General features: G+C 43.8%; 2 protein-coding genes across 2 annotated transcripts; one reads left to right on the forward strand and one right to left on the reverse strand.

Moving 5' to 3' along the window:
* Positions 1 to 784: 784 nt before the first annotated feature.
* On the forward strand, positions 785 to 7,534 carry LOC106565677 (methylosome protein WDR77). The gene is made up of 10 exons (XM_014133041.3): positions 785 to 1,154; positions 1,746 to 1,931; positions 2,124 to 2,262; positions 2,507 to 2,556; positions 2,827 to 2,897; positions 3,092 to 3,149; positions 4,203 to 4,271; positions 4,389 to 4,497; positions 4,587 to 4,655; positions 6,229 to 7,534. Exons 1-10 carry the CDS (start codon positions 1,046 to 1,048, stop codon positions 6,383 to 6,385), a joined length of 1,017 nt encoding a protein of 338 aa, XP_013988516.1. The 5' UTR covers positions 785 to 1,045; the 3' UTR covers positions 6,386 to 7,534.
* Positions 7,535 to 7,632: 98 nt separating this feature from the next.
* On the reverse strand, positions 7,633 to 17,008 carry LOC106565676 (uncharacterized). Its single transcript, XM_014133040.3, has 5 exons — positions 16,714 to 17,008; positions 15,012 to 15,100; positions 12,444 to 12,534; positions 9,678 to 11,739; positions 7,633 to 9,430 (listed from the first exon to the last, which is right to left on the reverse strand). Exons 1-5 carry the CDS (start codon positions 16,787 to 16,789, stop codon positions 9,331 to 9,333), a joined length of 2,418 nt encoding a protein of 805 aa, XP_013988515.1. The 5' UTR covers positions 16,790 to 17,008; the 3' UTR covers positions 7,633 to 9,330.
* Between the last annotated feature and the right edge of the window lie 9,767 nt (positions 17,009 to 26,775).

Below are 26,775 nucleotides of genomic sequence, written 5' to 3' on the forward strand. Positions count from 1 at the left end.
GGAAATGTATTTCAATTTACCAAGGGTGCTGCAGCTCCTCCAGAACCCTTCGCGTGGCTATGCAACGCTGGAGAGATGAGAGTTGCAGGCTCATGTCGATCAGAGCGGGTAGAGACATTTTTTAAAGATATCTCTCATTCTACTTCTGTGAGAGATACTGGCGCGCTTCTCAAACAGCCATCACCAAGCATTGGTCTCAAACAAAGGTTACAATGTTGCGCGAACCATAAACGCGGGCCGGCCCAACCCGAATCAAATTTTAGAATATCAGGCCCGGGCTGAAAATCTACTTTTTTCACATTGTTTTTTGTGGGGGCAGGAGAATTAACGAGGAAGCAACTCGAATTAACTTTGATCGTTTTTATTATATTTTTTACATTGCAAAAAGTGACAATTATTTAACAATAGGTTCTAGAACAAAACAGTCCAAAAACACATACTGGATCCAGTTCCGGCATGATCCTGCTCAAATTAAGCGCTGCTGGAACATGAAACCTATCTTTACTATTTGCTCAAATCCTAAAATGAAAAATAATCAAATGCATTTCAAAAACGACCATACAACAATCCCATGGTATGCCAAAACCTCCAGCTGCATGGACCCCACTGAGGTGTATACTGTAAAATGGAACCTGGTGCGCGTTCTGCAAGACGCACCGTTTTAGAACGTTCCGATGGAAATAGGCTATGTAGAACAAACATGCCTCTGACGTCGAATAATAACGAATCACATTCGGCTATAGTCGTGGTTTTATCTTAAATATGTCGTAACTGAACATTGCCCTGGAAGCGGAAGTGTGCGGTCCACGTGGTGCGGTTTTTGAGTTCATTCATTTCTGGCATGAACAATGGAGCAATGAAAAATAATATAATTCAGGACTAGAAGTTGAAAACCTAGTCTAACCTAAATCAGGTAGCTAGTTTATTAGTCCGTGTTTTATTGACTATCTAGTGTAAAGTTAATACATTTATTGTCTAAAAGATAAAATAATTTGCATTGCAAACGCTACGCTAGCTTGAGTGAATCTGACTCAGAGTTGCCTGGATGAAAAGTACAGTAAATACCAATATGATCAAGGAAAACAGATGGAACATACCCCCAAATGCCCCTGCGTGCATGGAGAAGCATTTGGACTCGGTGCAGTACAGGGCAGGTAAGCAAAGTCACAGCTAGTGAGTGATGCCTGCCTTGTGTGATAACGTAGGTCCAGACACTTAGCATGTAGAAAGAGCTAGCTAGATACCGCAACACGTGGTGGTGTCGCGGAATACTGTTGTACAAACCAGATAACATTAGATAGTTTATCACAGTCGTCTGAGTATCTATGGAGCTTGCATCATTAACAGCAAAAATGACTGTGCCCCTGGCCCTAGCCTGGTAGATAGCTAGCTGCTAAAACGAACTTGTCACTTCGAAGAGATGGTACCTGTGTCCTTTAGCTAGCTATCTAGCTAGCCACCTAAAGTATAATCTAACAATTGGAGCTAACTATGCGTTGATTGTAAAATGACTTGTCAAAAGACACACCATGGCGTTAAGCAAGTTAGAGGGGTAGATTCCCTAAAAAGAGCTAGTCACCTAGCTAGCTAACTTGGCTACATCTGTCAATTAAAACGTCACTGGCTACAGGCCGTATATCTGCAGGGACCCAAACATTTTATTTTCTGGGACCCAATCATATGGCACTTTCGCACAAGACCTCAGATGATTCAGCTATTCACATTTCTCTATTTTCTTCCCCTAGATGGCACCCTGTTGCTGGGGGCCTCCAGTCTGACGGGCAGATGCTGGCTTGGCTCCATCTGGGTCTACAGTGACCCCAAGCAGTCTCCCAACGAGGGCTTCTGCAAGGCTGGTGTGCAGACAGAGGCTGGGGTCACAGAGGCAAAGTGGGTTTCAGAGAGGGGCATCCTAGTTGCATCTGACTCTGGTAAGTAGGAATGACAGGTATCGTTACTTGTGCATATCATATTCAGCTGTAAATAAGGCTGTTCAACCACAGAGGGAAATGTCTGTTAAAAGCACAATGATTACATTTAATTCAGGCCACATGATCACTTAGATTACTTGGTATACAACAGTGTGGGTGCAATGGAGTTTGACTGGTGTCTGGGTGTTGTAGGTGCTATTGAGCTGTGGGAGCTAGCGGAGGATGAGAGTCTGCTGGTGAATCGGTTCACTAAACTCGAACATGATCACATCGTCACCAGCGTGAGCCCTGCTGGGTCAAACCACGCCGTCAGCGGCAGTATGGACTGTCGGTCAGTGGGGGGCATTCTCTGATTGTGTTTGTGTGTCATGCACATCTTGTATTTTGGATTTGATGACATAACAGACCCTAGGCCCTCAGTGTGACCAGCCTGGCTGTGAGTCTGTTTTAACAGCTGCAGGTTAGGGAGTGTTTTGCAGCCTAGTATACATTTCCTGGTAAAGATTTAATATCATTTTGTATGCTGTGAACGGCCTATGTCTTGCTCAGTTCTTTCTCTTTTCTACATGCTGCAGAATCAAAGTCTGGGACCTTAGTCAGGGGGAAGTGGTCAGCACGTATAACGGTAAGGAAACTCTACATCTTTATATCTCTGTATCTTGAGCTACACAGTGACTCCACTCTTAAAATGTGTCAGTTGCAGTGTTTCATGTTTATATAGCCTGTCTAGTTAATCGTTAGTCCAAACAATTGCGGAAGGTTTTGTAATAAAACAAGTTTCTATTGGACCAATTCAGGTAGGTCCCTAGGTTCCGTTTGCTTCTGTTTTAAGAAACGTTTTGCTACAGAATCAGTATAATTCATATGTTCCTGATCTCTCTCTCCTGTTCCACAGCTCACTCTAAGCCAGTCACTTGTGTGTCCTGCAATCCATCCGATGACTCCCTCTTCCTCTCATGTGGCCAGGTAAGAGCCAAGACTGATTGGAGGGTTGTCTGTTTTAATCACTTGTTCAGATTGGAATGATGTGTATATTGTGTGCTGTGCTATATGAAGCTAGATACAGTAGTAGGTTGTAACTTACTGAACAAAGGAGAACCTTTTAACAGTATGAAACTGTTAGTACACAGTCTCTCAATTCTCCATTCCCCTTTCCTCAGGATGGTCGTCTGTTGCTTTGGGACAGGAGGAAACCCACCAAACCAGCCTCTAGATTAGGTGAGTAGAACCAGTCTGAACTGCACAGCCAGCGAGGCAGCAGGGTTTTTCTGAGCCAAGATGCATGGACTTTTCAGTTGCCTATTGATTGACACCTGTGATGTTAATCTTGGATTGTCAGTGGGTCTTGTAGTTTTTCAGTATTGGTTAAGGAGTGTCGTTTTAAAGGCTGCCTTTTGATTCTGTTGTCGAAGTGTACGTCCACAAGTAAAGCAATATTATACAATTAAATTCTGATATCCGGGGCCTCCCAGGTGGCGCAGTGGTCTAAGGCACTGCATCGCAGTGCTAGCTGTGCCACCAGAGATTCTGGGTTCGAGTCCAGGCTCGGCTGCGACCGGGAGGCCCATGGAGCAGCGCACAATTGGCCCAGCGTCGTCCGGGTTAGGGTGGGTTTGGCCGGCAGGGATATCTTGTCTCGTCGCGCACTAGCGACTCCTGTGGCGGGCCGGGCGCAGTGTATGCTGACCAGGTCGCCAGGTGTTTCCTCCAACACATTGGTGCGGCTGGCTTCCGGGTTGGATGGGCATTGTGTCAAGAAGCAGTGCGGTTGGGTTGTGTTTCGGAGGACGCACGGCTCTCGACCTTCGCCTCTCCCGAGTCCGTACGGGAGTTGCAGCAAAGAGACAAGACTGTAACTACCAATTGGATACCACGAAATTGGGGAGGAAAAAAGGGGGTAAAAAAAATGAAATATAATAATTATGATATCCGCATGTCAGATCACTGCAGTAGAAACTCACACCAACATGACCTTGATAATCAATGAGGCTTGTTTCTATATTTCCTAAACTTTTTCAGCGATCCTAGTAATTTTAATAAAGCTGTGTTAGGACAATAATTGTGTACATTTTGTAAACCTCAGAAGTTTCCTGACTTCTGCAGCACACCAAAGTGCCCATTCACTCTGTTCAAAGTACACATGCGATGCATGTGAATAGTCTATTTTTGAAAGCATGTTCATAGTCAGGTGTGGACAACCATGTTCAGTCAGTGCATGTTGCTCTGCTAGGGGCTTTCCCAGCTAACTTTGGAGATTTGATCTTGTCTCAGAGGTAGAGCCCAGCTGTTGCCCTACCTCAGTGGCCTGGCATCCCCACCACAGGACCACAATTGCCTACGGTAAGGACTAGCACTACATTTACCGTAATGCATAGTGGTCCAACCACGTCATTGTTCTAAAATATCAATCTTCCAGGCTTCAATGATCGATATTTGTTGATGATTGTGTTGGGTCAGGTGACGAGCTAGGACGCGTGACTCTGAAAGACTTTCAGGGCACAGAGCCTGCCCAGACGCAGAGCACCCACAGCCGTAGGGTCTCCAGCCTAGCCTTCTCCTCACACAGGTAAGCACCAGCTCACCTCACACACATCTATAGCAGTAAGTGGTTTGTCAGACTGAGCTAACACAATGATCTCTAACCTTCCACCACAGTGCCCCCTTGCTAGCCTCCATCAGTGATGACTGCTCCGTTGCTGTGATGAACTCGGAGCTTAAGGAAACGTGAGTCTTAACCTCTATGGGCTAGGTGGGACGCAAGCGTCCCACCCGTGGTGCACTCCATCAACAGCAGGTGCATTTCAAGAGCGGCAAATTTGAATCCAAATAAATGTCAAAATTCAAATTTTTCAAACATACAACTATTTTACACCCTTTGAAAGATAAACATCTCCTTAATCTAACCACGTTTTACGATTTCAAAAAGGTTTTACGGCGAAAGCATAAATTTAGAGTATGTTAGGACAGTACATTTACAAGAGTTGTGTGTAATGTTTTGTCAATTCAAAGACAGGGTCACCAAAACCATAAAACCAGCTAAAATGATGCACTAACCTTTTACAATCTCCATCAGATGACACTCCTAGGACATTATGTTAGACAATGCATGCATTTTTAGTTCTATCAAGTTCATATTTATATCCAAAAACAGCGTTTTACTATGGCATTGATGTTGAGGAAATCGTTTCCCTCCAATAACCGGCAGTCAAGTCAGTACCACAAATTAAATAATTAAAATTAGAAAACATTGGTAAAATATTATATTGTCATTTAAAGAATTATAGATTTACATCTCTTGAACGCAATCAACTTGTCAGATTTAAAAATAACCTTACTGGGAAATCACATTTTGCAATAATCTGAGCACTGCGCCCAGAAAAATACGCGTTGCGATACAGACTAGACGTCATGTTGGGGAGATCTAAAATCGAAAATACTATGTAAATAATCCATTACCTTTGATTCTCTTCATCAGATGTCACTTCCAGGTATCACAGGTCCATAACGAATGTAGTTTTGTTCAAAAAAGCTCATCATTTATGTCCAAAAATCTCCGTCTTGTTAGCACATGATCTAAGCCAGCCGGACTTCTCGTCATGAACGAGGGGAAAAAATATATTTACGTTCGTTCAAACATGTCAAACGTTGTATAGCATAAATCATTAGGGCCTTTTTTAACCAGAACATGAATAATATTCAAGGTGGACGAATGCATTCTCTTTTATAACGTATTGGAACGAGGGTACCCAACATGAACTCGCGCGCCAGGTGTCTAATGGGCCATCATCGTTCCATGGCTCTTGTTCGGTCAGATCTCCCTCCAGAAGACTCAAAACACTTTGTAAAGGCTGGTGACATCTAGTGGAAGCAATAGGAAGTGCCAAAATATTCCTCAGCCCCTGTGTTTTTCAATGGCATAGGTTTAAAGGTAATACAACACATCAGGTATCCACTTCCTGTCAGAAAATGTCTCAGGGTTTTGCCTGCCAAATGAGTTCTGTTATACTCACAGACACCATTCAAACAGTTTTAGAAACTTTAGAGTGTTTTCTATCCATATATAATAAGTATATGCATATTCTAGTTACTGGGTAGGATTAGTAACCAGATTAAATCGGGTACATTTTTTTTATCCAGCCGTGCAAATACTGCCCCCTAGCCCTAACAGGTTAATATCTACGGGCTTTTGTTCACAATCTCTCCCTAGCTGATCCTTTTGGCTTGTCAACTCAGTGCTATTAAATAAAATAGTCCATCATTCACCATTTAATAAGGTGGCTCTGCTCTTCCTGTCCAGGTTGCGAGACAGAAGGCACCAGGACTTTGTTCGGGGTGTCTGCTGGGCCCCTGGTGGTTCTGACACACTGACCACTGTGGGCTGGGACCACCAGGTCCTCCACCACATCACGGGACAGGATGGACCTGCCACTGGTGACTCCACGTCCCCACCGTAGACCCACCACCCAGCCTGGGTCAGGGGATAGGGGAAAGGTGGTTGCGGAAGTATGGGGGGGGGGGGGGGGGATTTGATGGGTTGGCATGAGGGTAGAAGTTGTCAATACCCACCACACTGGAACAGAGAACAGGGCAGTGTACTGATGGTTTTCCCAATCCTAGTCTCAAAGTACCCATGTTCATGCAGGTTTTCTTTCCAATGGATTTATACATCAATTCTGTGTTAAGGTAGAGTCAGCAATGTACCAAGTCAATCAGGACCTTTTCTGCCACCAACTAAGAGTAAAGCTAAACATTTCAGCTTTTTTTGTCCTGCAGCTATCACGTTGAGGTAGCACATACACATTTGTCTAGTGGCAGCAAAGTCTTGCACTGCAGATTTGCGGTTCATCCTGTTTCACGTAGCGATGGCATACGCTGAGTCTCAGTTCTAGGTGTATTAGCCACTTGTAGGACAGTACCTGTGGTGTGCAGTTGTTTGTTCTTGGGGAAATGAACTAAGAGATGGATTGGGTTAGTTATCATGTGGGTTACTTGAAGAGTTGGGTCTGGGAATGCTGCCAAAGGAAATGGGAATCTTTAATCTAACGAACCCATCTGATCACGTTTATAGTCCAACCCCATGTAACCTTTGTTTACCCACCCAGGGTGCTGTATTACGTGGCATGTAAGCCAGTCTGAGAAGTGTGAGCCACTGGCTCTTTGGATAACAAGATTATGTGGGTGAATTGGATTTACTAGTCAATTTTACTGTGGCGCATTCTGATATAACACTGGACTGGAGTAACCTGGTTCAAGTTGTGACCACACAATCAATGGTATGAGCAGTTTGTTTTCCAAATGAATGAAGAATTTATGTACATTTGAAAGTCTGTAAATCTTCACTGCAGGGCTTGTTTGGACCAGTGCTTCCATTCCATATTCTCCCTCGTCCTTGGCAGTTTCTTTTGTTGAATGTTCTCATTTCTCTCACTAGTGTACCAGAGACAGAAAGCACTGTCCTTAACGGTTTTCGTCCACACAAAGGTGTTCCTTGGATTGTATGTACAGTACATGTCTGGTGGTGCTTTTTGGAAGTCTGAGGAGTACAACTTAACTGACATAATTAACTTTTTCCATTCTTCAATAAAGTTTGTCTCAATACTGTATATTCACGAGTTGATTTTGCTTTTTGAAACACATGAATCTCACTCTACTTTGTCTTCAGTAGGAAATTATTCTCAGACAATTTGGTGGAAACAATTCATGACTTTAAACATTTATTTTATTACATAACCAAAAAAAAAATAACCCAACAAAGAAGTGGTCTGTGCACTGGTATATTTGGCATTTTATGTTACAAGGAGAAATCCAACAGAACACCACATAAAAGACAATCCAGGGTAATTATAGTTTCAATTGTTAATGAATGTGGTGTATTTTTTTTTTTTGTTGCTAAAACATTCTAAAAGAACATGACAACGTTACCAAAATGAGATGGCCATGTCCACTTACACTCCAGTCAGGAAACATGAACACTTCTTCCTCCAATGTCTTTTACCAACCCTCAAGTTTTCACATCCAGTATTTGATGCATCATGATTTTAATTAGATTAGTTGGATGGATATATACATGTATATGAGCAGCTTTAATAATGACTGACGCAATAGCTAGACTTCAGCACAAATGTAAAAGTACATTTTTAAGGTCATTATGTGGCAAATGCCTGACATCTGTTTTGCTTTTATTTAGTGACCCATTGTATGGAACAAGTTTACTACAGTGAACTATATACAGTATGTGTGTTCTAAATTTATTCTAGTAGGCTACGTTTCAATTCTCTTTATGCTGTTAACATATACAGTATGTACTGTGGCACTCACAACCTATAAGCAAAATAATTTGTACGTCCTTTTATAGTAACGTGAAGACATTTATATAAACATCCTTTTGATGCACACATTCTGTATTATATTAAGACTGGGAATTTACAGCTGCTAGTTTGAAAGCAGATTGTGCTTTTGTTTTTAAATCTATTAGGTCAGCCTAAGGTAAAAATAAGGCAATGTATACTATCACACACTGATAAAACTGCAGCAGTCAAAGATGCTATTGAACAGGGTACTAAAAATCATTGGAGCAAGCCAGGAAACCCTCAGTGACGTCTATAAATAGATCAAAAATAGTGAGGAAGAAGTGGGAACAAATAGCCTTGGACATTACGCACACACTCCATGACCAGTATAGCCCCCTACCCTCAGACATAGATCTCTGGCATACAAATCTAAGAGGGCAGCGTCTAGTTTTGTGCCAACATCCATAAAACTCAACTCTTGTAGTTCTTGTTTTTATTTGTATTTACATTACCAGTCAAATGTTTGGACACACCTACTCATTCCAGGGTCTTTATTTTTACTATTTTCTACATTGTAGAATAATAGTGAAGACAAAACTATGAAATAACACATGGAATCATGTAGTAACTAAAAAAGGTGTTAAACAAATCATAATATACTTAATTGCATTCCAGGTAACTACCTCATGAAGCTGGTTGAGAGAATGCCAAGAGTGTGCAAAGCTGTCATCAAGGAAAAGGCTGGCTACTTTCAATAATCTAAAATATATTTTGATTTGTTTAACACTTCTTTTGTTACTACATGATTCTATATGTGTTATTTCATAGTTTTGATGCCTTCACTGTTATTCTACAATGTAGAAAATAGTAAAAATAAATAACTCTTGAATGAGTAGGTGTCCAAACTTCTGACAGGTACTGTATGTGTATATATAGCCTGTGATTGCATAGATTGCTCCTGATCTATTACACTGTACATGTTTTTGTGTTCCATGTTGCTATTTTGTTATTTGTCTTGTACATACCCGTCACCACACATATAGTTCCCTCTCAGGAAATAAAAGTTATTTTAATTGAATGAAATTGTATGTGTGGTTGGAGTTGGCTCCTCATGATGAGACCCCTTTGCTGACAACGGTTATTGGTTGTTTGGTTCCGGGTCGTACCATGAAAGTCATGCCATATGCCTGCTTTGACTGTGGCCCATTGCTAGAAAGTAGAGGAAGAAAAAATTATTAGTTAAACACTTATCAGGTTGTTCTTGTCACATTCAGCAATACTTTTTAATAGATCTAGCTAGCATCATTCTTTACTGTGAGTCAAAACATGCAATTAGGGACACTCCTAGATAAACCAAAATTATGCCAAACTAGTCACAACACCCTAAGCTTAAACAATAAAGTTGTACAATTTAGTGAAAAACTCACAAAGATAAAGGAGAGAGAGCAAGGCCTACCTGATGGGTACTTTTGATGGAGCTGACAAACCCTGAGAATTATTCATTGCCATTTTAGTCTCCAGCTCTTTCATGTCCAGGGCTTGTGTTTTGGCTGACAGGGTGGCATTCTTGCTCTTCGCAGTGATAACAGGGGTCTTCGGGGTGACTCTGGGGACAACAGGGACCATGGTCTCCTCAGACAAGGGAGAACCCCAGTCATCAGAGTCTGTCTTCATGGCCAGCATTTTGTTGTCCATTTTGTGGTCCATTTCCAGCATCTTCTTCTGCAGGATGGTCAGGAGCGTGGCCTGGCTGGCTGAGAGGGAGGAGGGTGCCTGGGTGGGAGGTGGCTTGGGTGTGGTCTGAACAGGTAGCTTGGGTTTGACCTCCATGACGGGAGGCAGGAGTTTGGGAGGGCATGGAGGTTTGGGTTTTGGAGGAGGGGGGGGCGCAGAGGAGGGAGTTTTGACAGGAACGATAGGGCTGGCAGTGGGGGGCAGGACTGGAAGGACAGGGGTGGGAATGAGGTCCAAGACCTTCGGGGGAGGGTCAGGTGGAGGCGTGCTGGGGGGAGACTCCACGACATCATCATGGTCATCGAATTCGGGAGGGGGAGGGAGTAATGGCAAGCATAGGTCCTCCCTGTTCTCTTCATTCCTGACAAGGCTAAAGGGTGAAGGAATCCTCTGCTCTCCACTTTGTTTCTCCACAGCCAGGAGCCCCTGGAATGCTGGATTTACAATTGGCCTCTTTTCCACCACTGACTCAATGATCTGGGGTTTTGCTGGAGTCTGGATCACCACTGGGGGCTGCACTGGGACCACAGACTGTGGATTATCTTGAGAGGTCACAGAGGTGAATGAGGTGGACCTGGGGATGATGGTGAAAGAATTGGGATTGGATTCACTGTGCTGGATGCTGGTGGATGGCTCATTACTCTTTGTGCTGTTTTCGCGTGAAAAAGTGGACCTGTGCTTCTCTCGCTCTTTAGCCGCCATGAGAAGAGCCAGGGGGGAAGTGGCAGGACCATCCCTCGTCCCAGTGACCGCACTGAACTTTAGGTTGCGCAGTTTACGGTCCAGCATAGGACTGAACTTGCGACTCCGGTTTGGATACATATCGTGTTTGACCTGGCTAGCTTCTATGGTTACAGGGGCAGTGACCACCTGAAGCGTTGGTGATGCTTTAGTGGGTGTTTCGGCAGGTTTGTTGATAGCCTGCTGTGCTAATAAAGGCAAAGGCTCCACTTTCACTTCCTCCTGAGTCTCAGGTGGGGTGGGTTGGCCTTGAAGAGTGGCTTGTAAATTACCCTTTATCTCCTGCAGGTCTTGCTCCAGCTGCATACCCGAGCTGTTTCTCCGGGCTGGCTTAGCTGGCGGTGCCACAGAGGGGGCTGTCCCATTGACCTGGATGGAGTCAGTAGACCCAGGGTCATGCAGCAGTAGGATCTGCTTGTGCCTATTTTCACCTTCCACCTGCCTATCTAGAATGCCGGTCTTAGGAACACTGTAGAGCTTAGCTGTGTTCTGGGGGTTGAAGCTGGAGGGTCTAGGGTTCTGTACAGGGAGAGCTGGGGCTGGAACCTGGGGGAGTTCATACATAATAGGGATGGAGGACAGCCTCATTGGCTTTGTAGGCGGTGTCTTCAGGGCTTTCAGAGCAGCTTGCCTCATGTCTGTAGGGGGCTGTGGAGGGGCAAACTTTGGGGGCTCTGTGATATCAGGGACAGTGGTTGGTGGTGGTGTAGAACCGGACAAAGAGGAACTAGAAGCACTGGAGGAAGTTGACGGGGGCTTCGGAGGGGCCATAGGTGGAAGTTTCATGGAGGTGAAAACATTCTTGTCCCCTTCAGAGGGGGCAACTGATGGTGGTTTTGATGGTGGTTTTGATGGGGGTTTTGGAGGGGGCATGGAGGGAGGCTGAATGGAGTCGAGGTCACCCAAAAAATCTGGTGGGGGAGGGTTGAATATGGGTGGAGGGGGTGGGGGGGCCATCGAAGGTGGAGGTGGAATAAATATCTCTCCCTCCACCAAATCAGGTACAGATATAGCAGATCCATTGGACAACCGTTCGCCGTTTACTATAAAGAGAGAACAACCATCAGAGACACAAGAAAGAACAACTATACTGAACAAAAATAGAAACGCAACATGCAAAAACTTCAAAGATTTTACTGTTACAGTTCATATAAGGCAATCAGTCAATGAAAATAAACGCATTAGGCCCTAATCTATGGATTTCACATGACTGGGCAGGGGTGCAGCCATGGGTGGCAGCCAGGCCCACCCACTGGGGAGCCAGGCCCAGCCAATCAGAATGAGTTTTTCCCCACAAAAGGGCTTTATTACATACATAAATACTCCTCAGTATGGAACATTTCTGGGAATTTTTTATTTCAGCTCATGAAACATGGGAACAACACTTTACATGTTGCGTTCATATTTTTGTTCAGTGTATTTTGTTATTGATATAAATAATTTACTTCAACAATAAGTTAACTTTTAGTTATGGTGATATTGAATAAATTACATCTGATCTGTACCATCCCACTCTGCAAACATGTTTGTGAGTGGTTGCTTGGATGCTTTCTAAAGTGTTATTGTCCAAGACCTTAGACAAACATTTACCTGCTCTATATATTTCAGCCTTTACGAAAACAGAGTTGCTTTGAATTTGTGATCAACTAGATCTGTCTAAAACCAGCACTAAGGCTTAAATTCACAGGAGTGTAAATGATTTAGCTACACAGCTTAACTCCGGTATACACAGGACAGAGACCCTCACCTGCTCCGTTGATCTTTGGTCTGTTGAAAGGGGGGAGGACAGGAACTTTGGGCGTTGGTACATTAAACCCTTGTACAACATCAGAGGAGGACTGTGGGAAATAAAGACATCAGACTGTTGACGTTTCACTCTGATGTCATGCTGTAGAGATTGTAAGTGGAACTGAATGTGAAAGAAAGGGAATGGATTGGAGAGCAGAGATAACCCACTGGGCAAAAACTGGTTGAATCAATGTTGTTTCCACGTCATTTCAACCCAACAATTCTATGTGATGACGTTGAATCAACGTGGAAAACTGATTGGATTTGCAAAAAGTCATCAACGTAAGGGAATTTAGGTTAAAAGTTGGGTGAAAGAAAGTCCAATGACAGGGTGAAATCTTTGGTTGATTTCACATTGAATTCACGTTAGTTGACAACTCAACTAAATGTAAATCTAACACTCAGGAAACAAACTGGCACATCATTGTTCGCAAGTGGTGTCAATTGCCAAAGACAGAGGAAGGCCAGGCACATTCAATCTGAAGGGCTTTTCATAAAACATTTTTTTTACTCTAATCATAGTCTGGGCTTCCCAGCAAATGGTGTCCTTTTCTATAATGGCAAAATCCTCCTTGTGCAGATTGAGGCTACAGGATCTCTTACATAGTCTCAAAGCCCACTGAGCACCCACACCTGTAATGATTCAACAATAATGTCCTCCATTGGTATACTGTATCTAAGCCCTTTCCAGACACTAGCTGCAGCTTACTGGCCCAGTTTTGGGCCTTTTTCAGAACATTGCTGCCACTGTCATGCCTCATCCACAGACAGGGTGTAGTGTGGGCAAGGCACAGGCAACACTCCCATCTCTTCATTGTCATGGCTCATCCACAGGCAGGGCGTCGTGTGGGCAAGGCCCATGCAACACTCCCATCGTTTCACCTAAGCAAACATTAAGTGGGTATGACTACCTCTGAGAAAAAGGGCTGTGCCGTCATGTTGCTGCCTGCTTGTGTGACTGACTGTTCTCATCACAGCCTAAACACCTCTAGAAATAAACACAGACTGTTTTGACACAACACAAGCCCTACAGACAGAACAGAGATATGCCCTTCCAAAGCTGATAGACTGGTCAGAATCACCCTACATACAGTAGGGACTGAAAGTCACTCCTTAGGACCTAACCACACCTTGACCAGTGTAATTACCCAATACTGGGCCTGAGGGCCTCCAATGTAGCAAAACAATCCAAAGTAAGGTTCACCCATGTAACTATAAACTGTAATCAACTTACTGCCCTTGGCCTTATGGTCAGGCCACAATCACTTGGTTTGTTTATATAGAACTTTTACATGCTACACGCTATACCCAAAATGCAGAGGACACATCAATAACTTTCATTCAGCTGTGGGAATATTAAGTCATTTGTGGAAAAGGTTCAGGTGTGGTCCATTCTCAAGAACCCTCAGTTACACTGTATCTTTAAAACAGCTAATGTGAACGGAACGCCTGCCTTATTTAACGCCTTAAATATGTCATGAATGCAGACTTCATAGGGGCAGGCAGCTCCTTGCAACAGCACAAACATTTTACAAGAAGCGAAGGGTGTGGCATTCAATGCGGTTTCTGGCCGCCTTCATTTCTTCTTTCTTTCCGTGACTCACTGGTGAAAGTCAAAGCAGTCAATCCGAGCAGTCAGTCAGAGCAGTCCAACCTCTGTGCTGCTGGGTGTGCCACATCTAATACATGCCAGAGGAGCAGTCACATAGGACACTCCCCTTTCTGAGGTAGGCTTTCATACCTACAACAAAATGACAACATAATACAACCTAAAAAATGCAGATACGGCTGGTCTTTTCTGGATCTACTACAGGGACACCATCTTGAATAGAAAGCAAATGAGCTAGGCACCACATGCCAGGTCCCAGACTGTATAATACCCAAGATTGTGTAAACCAAAGGTGACATTCTTATAGTAACTGGGTTCCCAATGAGAATGTCTAAGTAAATAGGGTGTGAATTTCTGAGGACAAACTCTACAGAAATGACTTGAGAGGACTGGGTCAACACCCAAACACATTGCATGCATCCTTGTCACACGGATAGCTTACTTGCAAATACATATGGGTTGCTCCTTCTGTTATACATGTGAATAGCCTGTGCAAGTGAAACCTGCCAGTTAGAAAAGTATGTTTTCAAAGTGACAGGGTGTAAGTGATGGATGGGTCTGACTCGGCAGTGGTCACACAGAGATTAATGATTACAGGAACACCCTTCATGAGGCAATGCAGATTCTCTTTCAGGCACTACAAAGACCTTGTTGAGAAAGAATTTACAATTTAGCAGACAATTATGCAAATGTAGCAGCGTAATATGGGGCCTTCTGCATTCGCAAGAATTCGCAAGAAGACAAGCCCGGAAACAGGTTCCATGTGATAATCATCTGGAAGTGTTAGAGAACAATAACTAGATGATTGACAAAGCTTGATCAGTCTCAACAAAAGATCCAACACCGTCTTGAGTGTTGGAATGTAGATTTGAAAGCTATTCATATTTCCGCACATCATGCAGAGTAAATGGAACTTACCGTGAAGTGCTTTACTGTGGGTCTGTTCCTCACTTTGGCAGTGCCTGATTCAGGAATGGCTGATGAATCCAACACCAGCTCAACATTGTCTGAGAAAAAAACAAACACACAACTCACCACTTTAGTCTACAGTATAGATCAAAACCAATCAGTCTACCATTCAGCTGATCAGCACAGCTCTGGAAGGAGATGCAGTCTGGTGACTGCAAAGTTTAGTAATTAGGCATGTGCATAATAACAAGTTCGGGCATTTTGTCTGCAGTTCTCAGAATGACTGACAAACTATTATGTAATGCTATGCTGTTTACGCAGCATAGAATTACATTTCTCTCATTTCTCTTGATTTCTCTTGTTGACAGCAAAATAGCATTTAGGTTACAACTATTCAAGCTTACAACCATTCAAAGCAGTGGATTGATTCTAATCAACAGAAGAGGTTGTCACCTTATTGCTCAAACACTGAAGCCTAAAATCATGTAGTTCCATAGAGTACAGAATACAGTGCTTCTCACATCATCCATGAATCCCTATTTACCAATGGAATGTCAGGTAAGACATAGAAGTGTGGTGCAACATTCATAACAACTCCAGGGGTCATGAGTCATGAGTGTTTACAGTTCAACACTGACCTCCGGTTATTCAAGATATGGTTATTGGGCAGAGGTGGGATTGAGGCATATAGAATGGGTTTATATAGAAGATGACGTGTGACACACACTCATTTGGACATTAGGCCACTCACCACCTGATTGATTTTCAAGTGAAATGTGACTTTGCCAGATGGTCTATAATGTTTGCAAGTTAACAGGCTTTGACATTACTAGATAAAGGAAAAAACATATCTGTAACTACACAAAACACATTAGCGGTAAATGGGTTTGTGTGGAGTAACTCTTGTGATTCTGTATGGCTCAGTCAGCCATTCCAGTGTTAGGCATGTCACTGTCAAATAACTAACGATGAGAGAAATGTCATAAAGCGACTGCAGTCAGTGAGACACTGGTCATGCTCTGCACTCACTTCAAGCACTGAGACTCAGACTGATATGACTATGAACAAAACATTATACAGCCCTTCAAAACAAGTATGGAAACAACAGCCATAAAGTGTTTTGGCATCTACAGTTACATTTCCCAATGGGGCATAATAGGGATTTTCCTATTGAACACCTGCATAATGTAAAAATACAAATATCCCATCCAATGGCATGTTTGCACTTCGCACACAACCACCTCTCTCCATTGTTAGAGGTCTCATATGAACAGTTCAGCAAAGTTTTCAGAACTCTATGGGGTTTATTCATATTTACGTTTTAATTAGTCCCAACTCCCCAAAGCCTGGGAAACCCTAATGTCAGCCAGTCGTGTACTCCTTGAGTATAACGACTTTGGCTCAAAATGATACGGTATTTGATCAGGGAGCAGTTTGTTTTAACATCTCAATAGCATACCTACTGGTAATAATATGTATAATATTGTAATCATTTTTGATACCGACATTTAAAAAAATAATAATCGCAAGAAAAAACGTAATTCCTATTCATGTGTGCATTTAGGACAAATCTTTTCACCCACTTATCTGTCACAATAACAATTGCAAAGATCGGGACAGTCGTCAAAGAAAGAATGTTGATCACATGATAAATGAATAATTAAATTGTTAGTTTTATTTAATTGCTCAATATATGACAATAAACACTTACCCATCTCCTTGATTTGAATATTGGTGTCGAAAAGAGATTGGTTCTTTCGACCCAAAAAAAACGTTGACTTTTTCATTTTGATGTCCTATTGGTAGGCCTATTATCCAAAAGAATCGTTAACACATGATGTTAAGCAGGAGCTTCCATAGACAGGCGTCAAAAACGTATTAATCTATTAATTCGTCTTAACGACAGGTGTATTACTGAATCCTTAAATGATTCTGTGAAAACTTCGAGAGGGAGAGAAAATGGCCACCGCCCCCTCTCCTGTGCCTCCCTATTTTGTAAACCGACAGGTAAGGCAGAGAGAGAACAAACACATCATGCCCCAACCCTGTGCCTCCCAGCCAGCACGCCAACAATGTTTGACAGCAACATTCCAATGTCATACAAATCTTTCCAACTGTCCTCTCACTTCCCCCTGTTATGTCTCATTGTCGGTGTTGATGTGCTTGTTCGATTTAGCAATAGGATGATTATTACTGTTAAAAGAACATTATGAGTCAGTTGACCTCTTCAAGCCAAGGGCTGGTCATGATGAGCAGGTGTAAACCCCCATAGAGATACAGTTGGCTGTGTAACAAGGACCATGCTCTTCATTATAATCAAATTCGATTTATGCTGACAGTTAGCAGCCAAAACCCAACGTGTTTTACAATGGTGAGAGGCGAGTGTGTGAATTGAGGGCCAGAATTAGTGTAATGCAAGGGGTTTTCCTTGATCTGATCCTGTTGATTTCCTGCTTAACTCCGTAGAACAGGTTATGTTGGTTACTAAGAATTGTTTGGTTTTTTTTGTCCATGATTTGATTTCCCTCCCTTGGCCCATTGCTGAATCAGAGTAGTACATGATTGGTCATGGTTTGGTCTCTTGGTAACACTGCCACAACACACAGTTGTTTTGCAGTCAGAGGAGGATGATGAACCAATGGAGGATGGGCCCCCCTCTGTCTGGTTCCTCTCAAGGTTTCTTTCTTCCAGGAATACTTTTTTTGGGAAAGTTGGCACTGTGCTGCTGCTACACCCCATGGCACAAAAGTGTTGCTACATTTGTCCTCAGATATATGGTATAACATAGGCCAGGGGTTCTCAAACATTTTGGGGCCTAGTACCCCTTTTGTGATAGCAAATTCATCAGGGACCCACTCATAATCAGAACAAACTCGAGTGTTACGTGGGGCGGAGCAGGTGAACCCAAGTGCAGACTCAGAAGAGGAGACAGGGATAAAGTAACTAAGGTATTTATTGAAAGCAGGGGGAGATGGGGTGCAGGCCTGGGGCAAGGGGAGTAGGGGCAGGGTAAGCAGATCTGGAGCAGAATCCAAGGAAGCAGTAGAGGGGGTTCCAGGACAGGGAAGCAGGACTGACGAGACAAGGGACTGGAGACAGGGACCAGAGTCAGAGCAGACAGAACTGTAGCAGAGAGCAAAGCAGCGTCAGGCTAGGGGAAAAACAGGCACAAACGACTTGACCCGAAGACTGACTGAGCAGAGGCTACGAACTGGCGGTGTGGAAGTGGCAGGGCTGAGTATTTGTAGAGGCCTTGATTATGGATCAGGTTGCAGCTGGTGGGGATCTGCTCTGCCTCCAACACACCTGCCGGCAGGCTAGGGAGAGTTTTACAATGACTTCGCAGTGCATAGCCAGCCTGCCCTGGAAAGGAACATTTCAAAGGCCTGCCTCTTGGCATCAGAAATAACATTTAGCAGTTTACAAGCTAATTTCCTGCAATTCTACACATTTTGTCATGGGACAGAGATATTTTTTGTGTCCGCAGCTTTAAAGCTAATATCTTGCAATTCTTCACCTTTTGCCATGAGGCAGAGAGAAAACGTTGCAGTTTTAAAGCTCAAGGGTAAACCCATTGGAATTCAATAACTTTTTGACAGCATCCCTTCTGATTTAAACAACATTTTCCATACATGTTTGCCCATAGAAGAAGTGGTCAGAAAAGTAACTTTTTGGACCTGAATGTTTTTTCTCTGATATAGTGGGGAATGCAAAATCGGTAAACTTTTAGCACCTTTATCAGGTGAAAAAAGTGCTTAAAGTTGACCCATTTTGCAGACCAAAGACATCCATGCATTCGTCACTGGAAAAGATAAACGGTTTGATATCACTTAAAATCTTAGTGTTGTGAAAATATTTGAATATATCTTGAAAAAAAAATGTTTTAATAAAAATTGTCATTTTTAACCATTTAACAAAAAGTATCTAAAAACTTGGAAATTCTTGAGTTTTTTCATATTCGCATATGTTGTAGTTTAGACCCTATTTCACATAATCTGAGGTTTTGGTGTTGTGGCAGAAATTGAATACATAGAATGGACCTATCCCCAATTTAGCTGGTACACCATTGACATTTTAATTTAATTGAAACTTTAACTTCTAATTACTACCACAAAGATGGCTGCGGGTCCACCGACCGTCGAATGTCAACTTAAATAATCATGTCTATTCTATCATCTATGTTTCTAGGATTTTAATATGTTTCTTATGGAGGACTGACAGTATAATCTAAAACAGAAATTCCCATTCAAGTAAACATTCTCTGATGTGTGAACCTCTAACCATTTTGTGGTACCATTTGAAAGTTGAATTTTCAATTTTATTTCCATTTTAGTTCATTATCAGCCAAAACATGACACACACCCTGTATTCAAGGGCGTGTTGTGTCTTAACTAAGGGCGGGCACAACAAAAAAACCTTAGATGATGTAAAATAGGCGCTAAGCTACAAAATATGTGCATATGAAACAAATTGGAGTTACGTGTTTTTAGATCATTTACGTTAAAGGTGAAAAAATGTATTTTTTCAGAAATGATCAAATAGTTTGAGAACCCTGTGTGTAAGCTTTTAAATTATATAAATCTCAACCATTTATCTTTTCCAGTGATTAAGACATGGATGTCTCATGGTAGGGTATGCAAAGTGGGTAAACTTTGAGCACCTTTATCTCACTTTAAGTCACTTTCTGTCACCTATACAGTCAGCAAATACTGCATGTATGGAATGTTTTGTTCAAATCAAAAGGCGTGCTGTTAAAAAATATTTGAATTGTATTTACCCTTAAATTACAGTGCATTTATGTTTAAAAATGGGGAAAACAAGAAGTATTGAGTTGATAACTTGATAACTGGATAATTGGTGGAGTACTGTGAATACCAATATCCCTATGAGCCCAGGCCCATGTTTCCCAGGGTTAAGAACATACATTGTAGATTAATTGAAAAATAGGGGTAGGATTGTAGAGAATCAAAGGACCATGAATGTAATAAGACACCTTAGGTGCTGGCTGGCTGGTAGCAACAACTATGGAATGTCCGGTCAGAACAAGGGTCTGTATTGACCCTGTCCTGGGTCCAGATCTGGTCCGCGGTCCCCCAGTTGAGTATGGGGGGGCTATACCATTCCACCAGAGGGTCTCCCACTTCCCATGTTTAGATCAGGCAGACAGGCAAGTAGACAGGTAAACAGACACACAGGCAGACTGACAGACAGGCGGACATACACCAAGATAGATTACATTCAGTCCAGTAAATCGGTAACATTGTTCCCATTAATCCCATTATGGCAATTACTGTACCTAAGCCTGCAGAGACATGTGGCCCAGGTAAGCATTACATTACAACGGAACGATTTGATTAGTGTAATGTTAGCTAGCTATATAGTTGTCTTTGTATCAAAGATAAAGGTAAACGCAGTCACTGCTAGCTAGCCAACTCTACCAGCTACCAGCTAGCAGTACTGTATCATTTTTAGTCAATAAGATTTTTGCAACGTAAGCTTTCGAGTTGTGTAGTCCACTTGTGTAGCTAGCAGGACTGACTTTGTGTTAGCTAGCCAACGTTTAATTACTTCTGTGTTGTGAAAGAAACTAGACACGGACACGAATGATCCATTGGTAGTTTGTTGTAACCAAGTATTGGTGCTAACCGTATGTTATTGGATGCTAGCATGCTAGTTAGCTACTGAGTCATAAGACACGGTGCACTGGGTGGGTTTCACGGAAGAATACTGTACCAAGTTATCTAGCTGAATAAACTAAGTTTGAGCCTATTCCTGGAAACATTGAACCACTGTAGTTTACATCAATTATAACTTCTAAGTGGAAGTTGGAATAGTTATATTTGAGTGTTTCAGCGAATGGTTAGTGAGGGAGGCCCTGCTCTCTCGCTTCCCCAGTTGTTTAGTTAATTTTCTTTCCAATCTCCTTTGCATTAGCGTAGCCTCTCCTGTAGCCTGTCAACTATGTGTCTGTCTATCCCTGTTCTCTCCTCCCTGCACAGGCCACACAAACGCTTCACACCGCATGGCCGCTGCCACTCTAACCTGGTGGTCCCAGCGCGCACGACCCACGTGGAGTCTCCGGCAGCCTCTGGAACTGCCGGTCTGCGGCCAACAAGGCAGAGTTCATCTCAGCCTATGCTACCCTCCAGTCCCTCGACTTCTTGGCGCTGACGGAAACATGGATTACCACAGAAAACACTGCTACTCCTACTGCTCTCTCCTCGTCTGACCACGTGTTCTCGCATACCCCGAGAGCATCTGGTCAGCGGGGTGGCAGGACTGGAATCCTCATCTCTCCCAAGTAGACATTCTCTCTTTCTCCCCTGACCCATCTGTCTATCTCCTCCTTTGAATTCCATGCTGTCACAATCACTAGCCCATTCAAGCTTAACATCCTTATCATTTATCGCCCTCCAGGTTCCCTTGGAGAGTTCATCAATGAGCTTGATGCCTTGATAAGTTCCTTTCCTGAGGATGGCTCAACCCTCACAATTCTGGGTGACTTTAACCTCCCTACGTCTACCTTTGACTCATTTCTCTCTGCCTCCTTCTTTCCACTCTTCTCCTCTTTTGGCCTCACCCTCTCACCCCCCCCCCCCCCCCCTACTCACAAGGCAGGCAATACTTCTACTAATCTCACTGTTCTTCTACTAATCTCACTGCAACTCCCCTCCAAGTCTCCGACCACTACCTTGTATCCTTTTCCCTCTCGCTCTCCTCCAACACTACTCACTCTGCCAATACTCAGATGGTATTGCGCCGTCGCAACCTTCGCTCTCTCTCTCCAGCTACTCTCTCCTCTTCCATCCTATCATCTCTTCCCTCTGCTCAATCCTTCTCCAACCAATCTCCTGATTCTGCCTCCTCAACCCTCCTCTCCTCCCTTTCTGCATCCTTTGACTCTCTATGTCCCCTATCCTCCCGGCCGGATCGGTCCTCCCCTCATGCTCCGTAGCTTGACGACTCATTGCGAGCTCACAGAACAGGGCTCCGGGCAGCCAAGCGGAAATGGAGGAAAACTTTTTTTTTTCTTCCTCTGTTTCTGCTGCTAAAGCCACTTTCTACCACTCTAAATTCCAAGCATCTGCCTCTAACCCTAGGAAGCTCTTTTTCACCTTCTCCTCCCTCCTGAATCCTCCCCCCCCCCCCCCCCATCCCTCTCTGCGGACGACTTTGTCGACATCCGATCCTCGTTTGTTAAGTCAAACGACACCGCTGGTCCTGCTCACATTGCCCTACTCTATGCTTTGACCTCTTTCTCCCCTCTCTCTCCAGATGAAATCTTGCGACTTGTGTCGGCCGGCCGCCCAACAACCTGCCCACTTGACCCTATCCCCTCCTCTCTTCTCCAGACCATTTCCGGAGACCTTCTCCCTTACCTCACCTCGCTCATCAACTCATCCTTGACCGCTGGCTACGTCCCTTCCGTCTTCAACAGAGCGAGAGTTGCACCCCTTCTCAAAAAACCTACACTCGATCCCTCCGATGTCAACAACTACAGACCGGTATCCCTTCTTTCTTTCCTCTCCAAAACTCTTGAGCGTGCCGTCCTTGGCTAGCTCTTTTGCTATCTCTCTCAGAATGACCTTCTTGATCCAAATCAGTCAGGTTTCAAGACTGGGCATTCAACTGAGACTGCTCTTCTCTGTGTCACGGAGGCTCTCCGCACTGCTAAAGCTAATTCTCTCTCCTCTGCTCTCATCCTTCTAGACCTATCTGCTGCCTTTGATACTGTGAACCATCAGATCCTCCTCTCCACCCTCTCCGAGTTGGGCATCTCCGGCGCAGCTCACTCTTGGATTGCGTCCTACCTGACAGGTCGCTCCTACCAGGTGGCATGGCGAGAATCCGTCTCCGCACCACGTGCTCTCACCACTGGTGTCCCCCAGGGCTCAGTTCTAGACCCTCTCCTATTCTCGCTATACACCAAGTCACTTGGCTCTGTCATATCCTCACATGGTCTCTCCTATCATTGCTACGCAGACGACACACAATTCATCTTCTCCTTTCCCCCTTCTGATAACCAGGTGGCGAATCGCATCTCTGCATGTCTGGCAGACATATCAGTGTGGATGACTGATCACCACCTCAAGCTGAACCTCGGCAAGACGGAGCTGCTCTTCCTCCCGGGGAAGGACTGCCCGTTCCATGATCTCGCCATCACGGTTGACAACTCCATTGTGTCCTCCTCCCAGAGTGCTAAGAGCCTTGGCGTGACCCTGGACAACACCCTGTCGTTCTCCGCTAACATCAAGGCAGTGACCCGACCCTGTAGGTTCATGCTATACAACATTCGCAGAGTACGACCCTGCCTCACACAGGAAGCGGCACAGGTCCTAATCCAGGCACTTGTCATCTCCCGTCTGGATTACTGCAACTCGCTGTTGGCGGGGCTCCCTGCCTGTGCCATCAAACCCCTACAACTCATCCAGAACGCCGCAGCCCGTCTGGTGTTCAACCTTCCCAAGTTCTCTCACGTCACCCCGCTCCTCCTCACACTCCACTGGCTTCCAGTTGAAGCTCGCATCTGCTACAAGACCATGGTGCTTGCCTACGGAGCTGTGAGGGGAACGGCACCTCCGTACCTTCAGGCTCTGATCAGTCCCTACACCCAAAGAAGGGCACTGCGTTCATCCACCTCTGGCCTGCTCGCCTCCCTACCTCTGCGGAAGCACAGTTCCCGCTCAGCCCAGTCAAAACTGTTCGCTGCTCTGGCAACCCAATGGTGGAACAAGCTCCCTCATGACGCCAGGACAGCGGAGTCAATCACCACCTTCCGGAGACACCTGAAACCCCACCTCTTTAAGGAATACCTGGGATAGGATTAAGTAATCCTTCTACCCCCCCCCCCCACCCAAAAAGATATAGATGTACTATTGTAAAGTGGTTGTTCCACTGGATATCATAAGGTGAGTGCACCAATTTGTAAGTCGCTCTGGATAAGAGCGTCTGCTAAATGACGTAAATGTAAATGTAAGCAGACTAATGCACAAACACATGTATATGAAAAATGGTAAAGTAGATTATCAGTGTCTAGAGACACACATGGGTATGAGTTCTGAACATCAATTTATGAATTTACAACCAATAGGATGTTGCCTGATCACTTGTAAGTAGGGTTACAAAGCTACCAGTAATTTATCAGTGTTACCAGAATTTTCAGTAGTTTTAGTAAATAACAGGAACGGTAATATATGACAACTTTGGTCATTCATACTTGAATAACTTTTAAAAAATGTATTAGTGTATAGTATTCATTTTTTATATCTGTATATTTTTGACCATGAGTTTCGAGTGGATAAATTATATGGTTCAAGATATAATAGCCTAATTAATGAAAAAAGCATTGAATCAATTTCATTTATTTAACCACTTAAGAACAATTTCTTATTTACAATGACTGCCTAACCCAGCCAAACCTTAACGACGCTGGGCCACCCAATCACGGCCGGTTGTGAGACAGCGTCTGTAGTGACGTCTATAGCACTGAGATGCAGTGCCTTAGACCGCTGCGCCACTCGGGAGCCCAATAATGGCATTCATGCTGAAACCCTTCTATTAAACACCAATGGTATTTATTAAGTTGATGGTTTATATTTAGGATAATGTTTTACAGCTTTCATTATATTGTTTATTTTAAAACCATCTTATTTGATTATTGTGTATATATATGACATATGATGAGGCCACACAGAGCGCCAGAGAAAATTACAGACACCTGTGATAATCTGAAGTACCCAAATAGGCCTCTAGATGTCATCTGATCAAATTCTCCAAAAACCTTGAGGGTTGCCAAAGTTCTGGTAGTTTACTGGTAAACTTGAAATGTTTCCTGTAAAATACCCTCCCTTCGCAACCCTACTTGCAAGACTCCTGAGAATCTCAGGAATGTGAGGAAACACATTATATATATTTTTGTCCCTCTAGATAAACTTAATCTCTCTTGTGAGACAGTGCAGTCAATTAGTAGGGACTGTCTGCAGCACCTTCTTATGGTTGTCTTGGAGACAAGTACTGGACTGGTACGTCCTGTTTCTATGACCGCAATGGGAAGTCACCATGTCGACCAATGCTGAGAATATTTTTAGAATGTGCTGGATGGCTCTACCCATGCTCCCCCAGCTCTGAGAGCACAGCTATGTCTAGTCTATCCAGGAAGACATGAAACACTGGATCAGCTGCAGCGCCAGCAGCAGTGCATGTCAAGAGTGCCTTGGATGTTTCTGGACATACTTTGAAATACTTAATGCTAGTGGTGTAAAGTAACTAAGTAAAAATACTTTGAAGTACAACTGAAGTTGTTTTTTTCTGTACTTTACTGTTTATTTAGCACTTTTTCCTCCACTGCTCAATGCAAAGGACATGTTCCCAGAAACAAAAAAAAGCCAAACAATGTGACAGATTTATGCCTATAATAAAGTCAGATTCTGACAGATTGCAGTACAGTATAGTTTGACAATTGTGAGTAATGGTCTTTGTGGACGTGAGATCTTATAGAATCTTCTGGATACAGTTAAGTGGAATTCATTGAAATAATCAATTATATGAACACCAGAGACATTATTAAAATCTCTGTGTTATGGTTGAAATTTGCTGCACCTATAAAGCCTGTTTATATTGGTCATAACACACTACATCCCTGTTTGTGATGACGGAAGGGAGTTTGTGATATGGCATGATGACTTCTGCATAACTTCTGCATTCTTACTGATTATTTATTCCCTGATTGTTTTATAAGTGTCCTCCTGACATCAAATCAAATCAAATTTATTTTTATATAGCCCTTCGTACATCAGCTGATATTCTCAAAGTGCTGTACAGAAACCCAGCCTAAAACCCCAAACAGCAAGCAAAGCATGTGAAAGAAGCACGGTGGCTAGGAAAAACTCCCTAGGAAAAACTCCCTAGAAAGGCCAAAAACCTAGGAAGAAACCTAGAGAGGAACCAGGCTATGAGGGGTGGCCAGTCCTCTTCTGGCTGTGCAGGGTGGATATTAAAACAGAACATGGTCAAAATGTTAAAATGTTAAAATGTTCATAAATGACCAGCATGGTCAAATAATAATAATCATAGTAGTTGTCGAGGGTGCAACAAGCACGTCCGGTGAACAGGTCAGGGTTCCATAGCCGCAGGCAGAACAGTTGAAACTGGAGCAGCAGCACGGCCAGGTGGACTGGGGACAGCAAGGAGTCATCATACCAGGTAGTCCTGAGGCATGGTCCTAGGGCTCAGGTCCTCCGAGAGAAAGACAGAAAGAGAGAAAGAGAGAATTAGAGAGAGCATATTTAAATACACACAGGACACCGGATAAGACAAGAGAAATACTCCAGATGTAACAGACTGACCCTAGCCCCCCGACACATAAACTACTGCAGCATAAATACTGGAGGCTGAGACAGGAGGGATCAGAAGACACTGTGGCCCCATCCGATGATACCCCCGGACAGGGCCAAACAGGCAGGATATAACCCCACCCACTTTGCCAAAGCACAGCCCCCACACCACTAGAGGGATGTCTCCAACCACCAACTTACCGTCCTAAGACAAGGCCGAGTATAGCCCACAACGATCTCCGCCATGGCACAACCCAAGGGGGGGGGGGGGGGGGGGGGGCGCCAACCCAGACAGGAAGACCACGTCAGTGACTCAACCCACTCAAGTGACGCACCCCTCCCATGGACGGCATGGAAGAACACCAGTAGGCCAGTGACTCAGCCTCTGTAAAAGGGTTAGAGGCAGAGAATCCCAGTGGAAAGAGGGGAACCGGCAAGGC

The sequence above is a fragment of the Salmo salar genome, chromosome 12 (genome assembly GCF_965601325.2).
Source record: "Salmo salar chromosome 12, fSalSal1, whole genome shotgun sequence".
Classification (NCBI taxonomy): Eukaryota; Metazoa; Chordata; class Actinopteri; order Salmoniformes; family Salmonidae; genus Salmo; species Salmo salar.

Bases quoted from the DNA above. Each gene is read 5' to 3' on its own strand.
- LOC106565677 (XM_014133041.3), top strand. From the start codon at position 1,046: ATGAAAAGTACAGTAAATACCAATATGATCAAGGAAAACAGATGGAAC. The intron at 2,263-2,506 runs GTCAGTGGGGGG...TACATGCTGCAG, and splicing joins AGCGGCAGTATGGACTGTCG to AATCAAAGTCTGGGACCTTA. The intron at 4,498-4,586 runs GTAAGCACCAGC...CTTCCACCACAG, and splicing joins CTAGCCTTCTCCTCACACAG to TGCCCCCTTGCTAGCCTCCA.
- LOC106565676 (XM_014133040.3), bottom strand. From the start codon at position 16,789: ATGAAAAAGTCAACGTTTTTTTTGGGTCGAAAGAACCAATCTCTTTTC. The intron at 12,535-15,011 runs GTAAGTTCCATT...TATTTCCCACAG, and splicing joins CCACAGTAAAGCACTTCACG to TCCTCCTCTGATGTTGTACA. The intron at 9,431-9,677 runs GTAGGCCTTGCT...TCTACTTTCTAG, and splicing joins CCATCAAAAGTACCCATCAG to CAATGGGCCACAGTCAAAGC.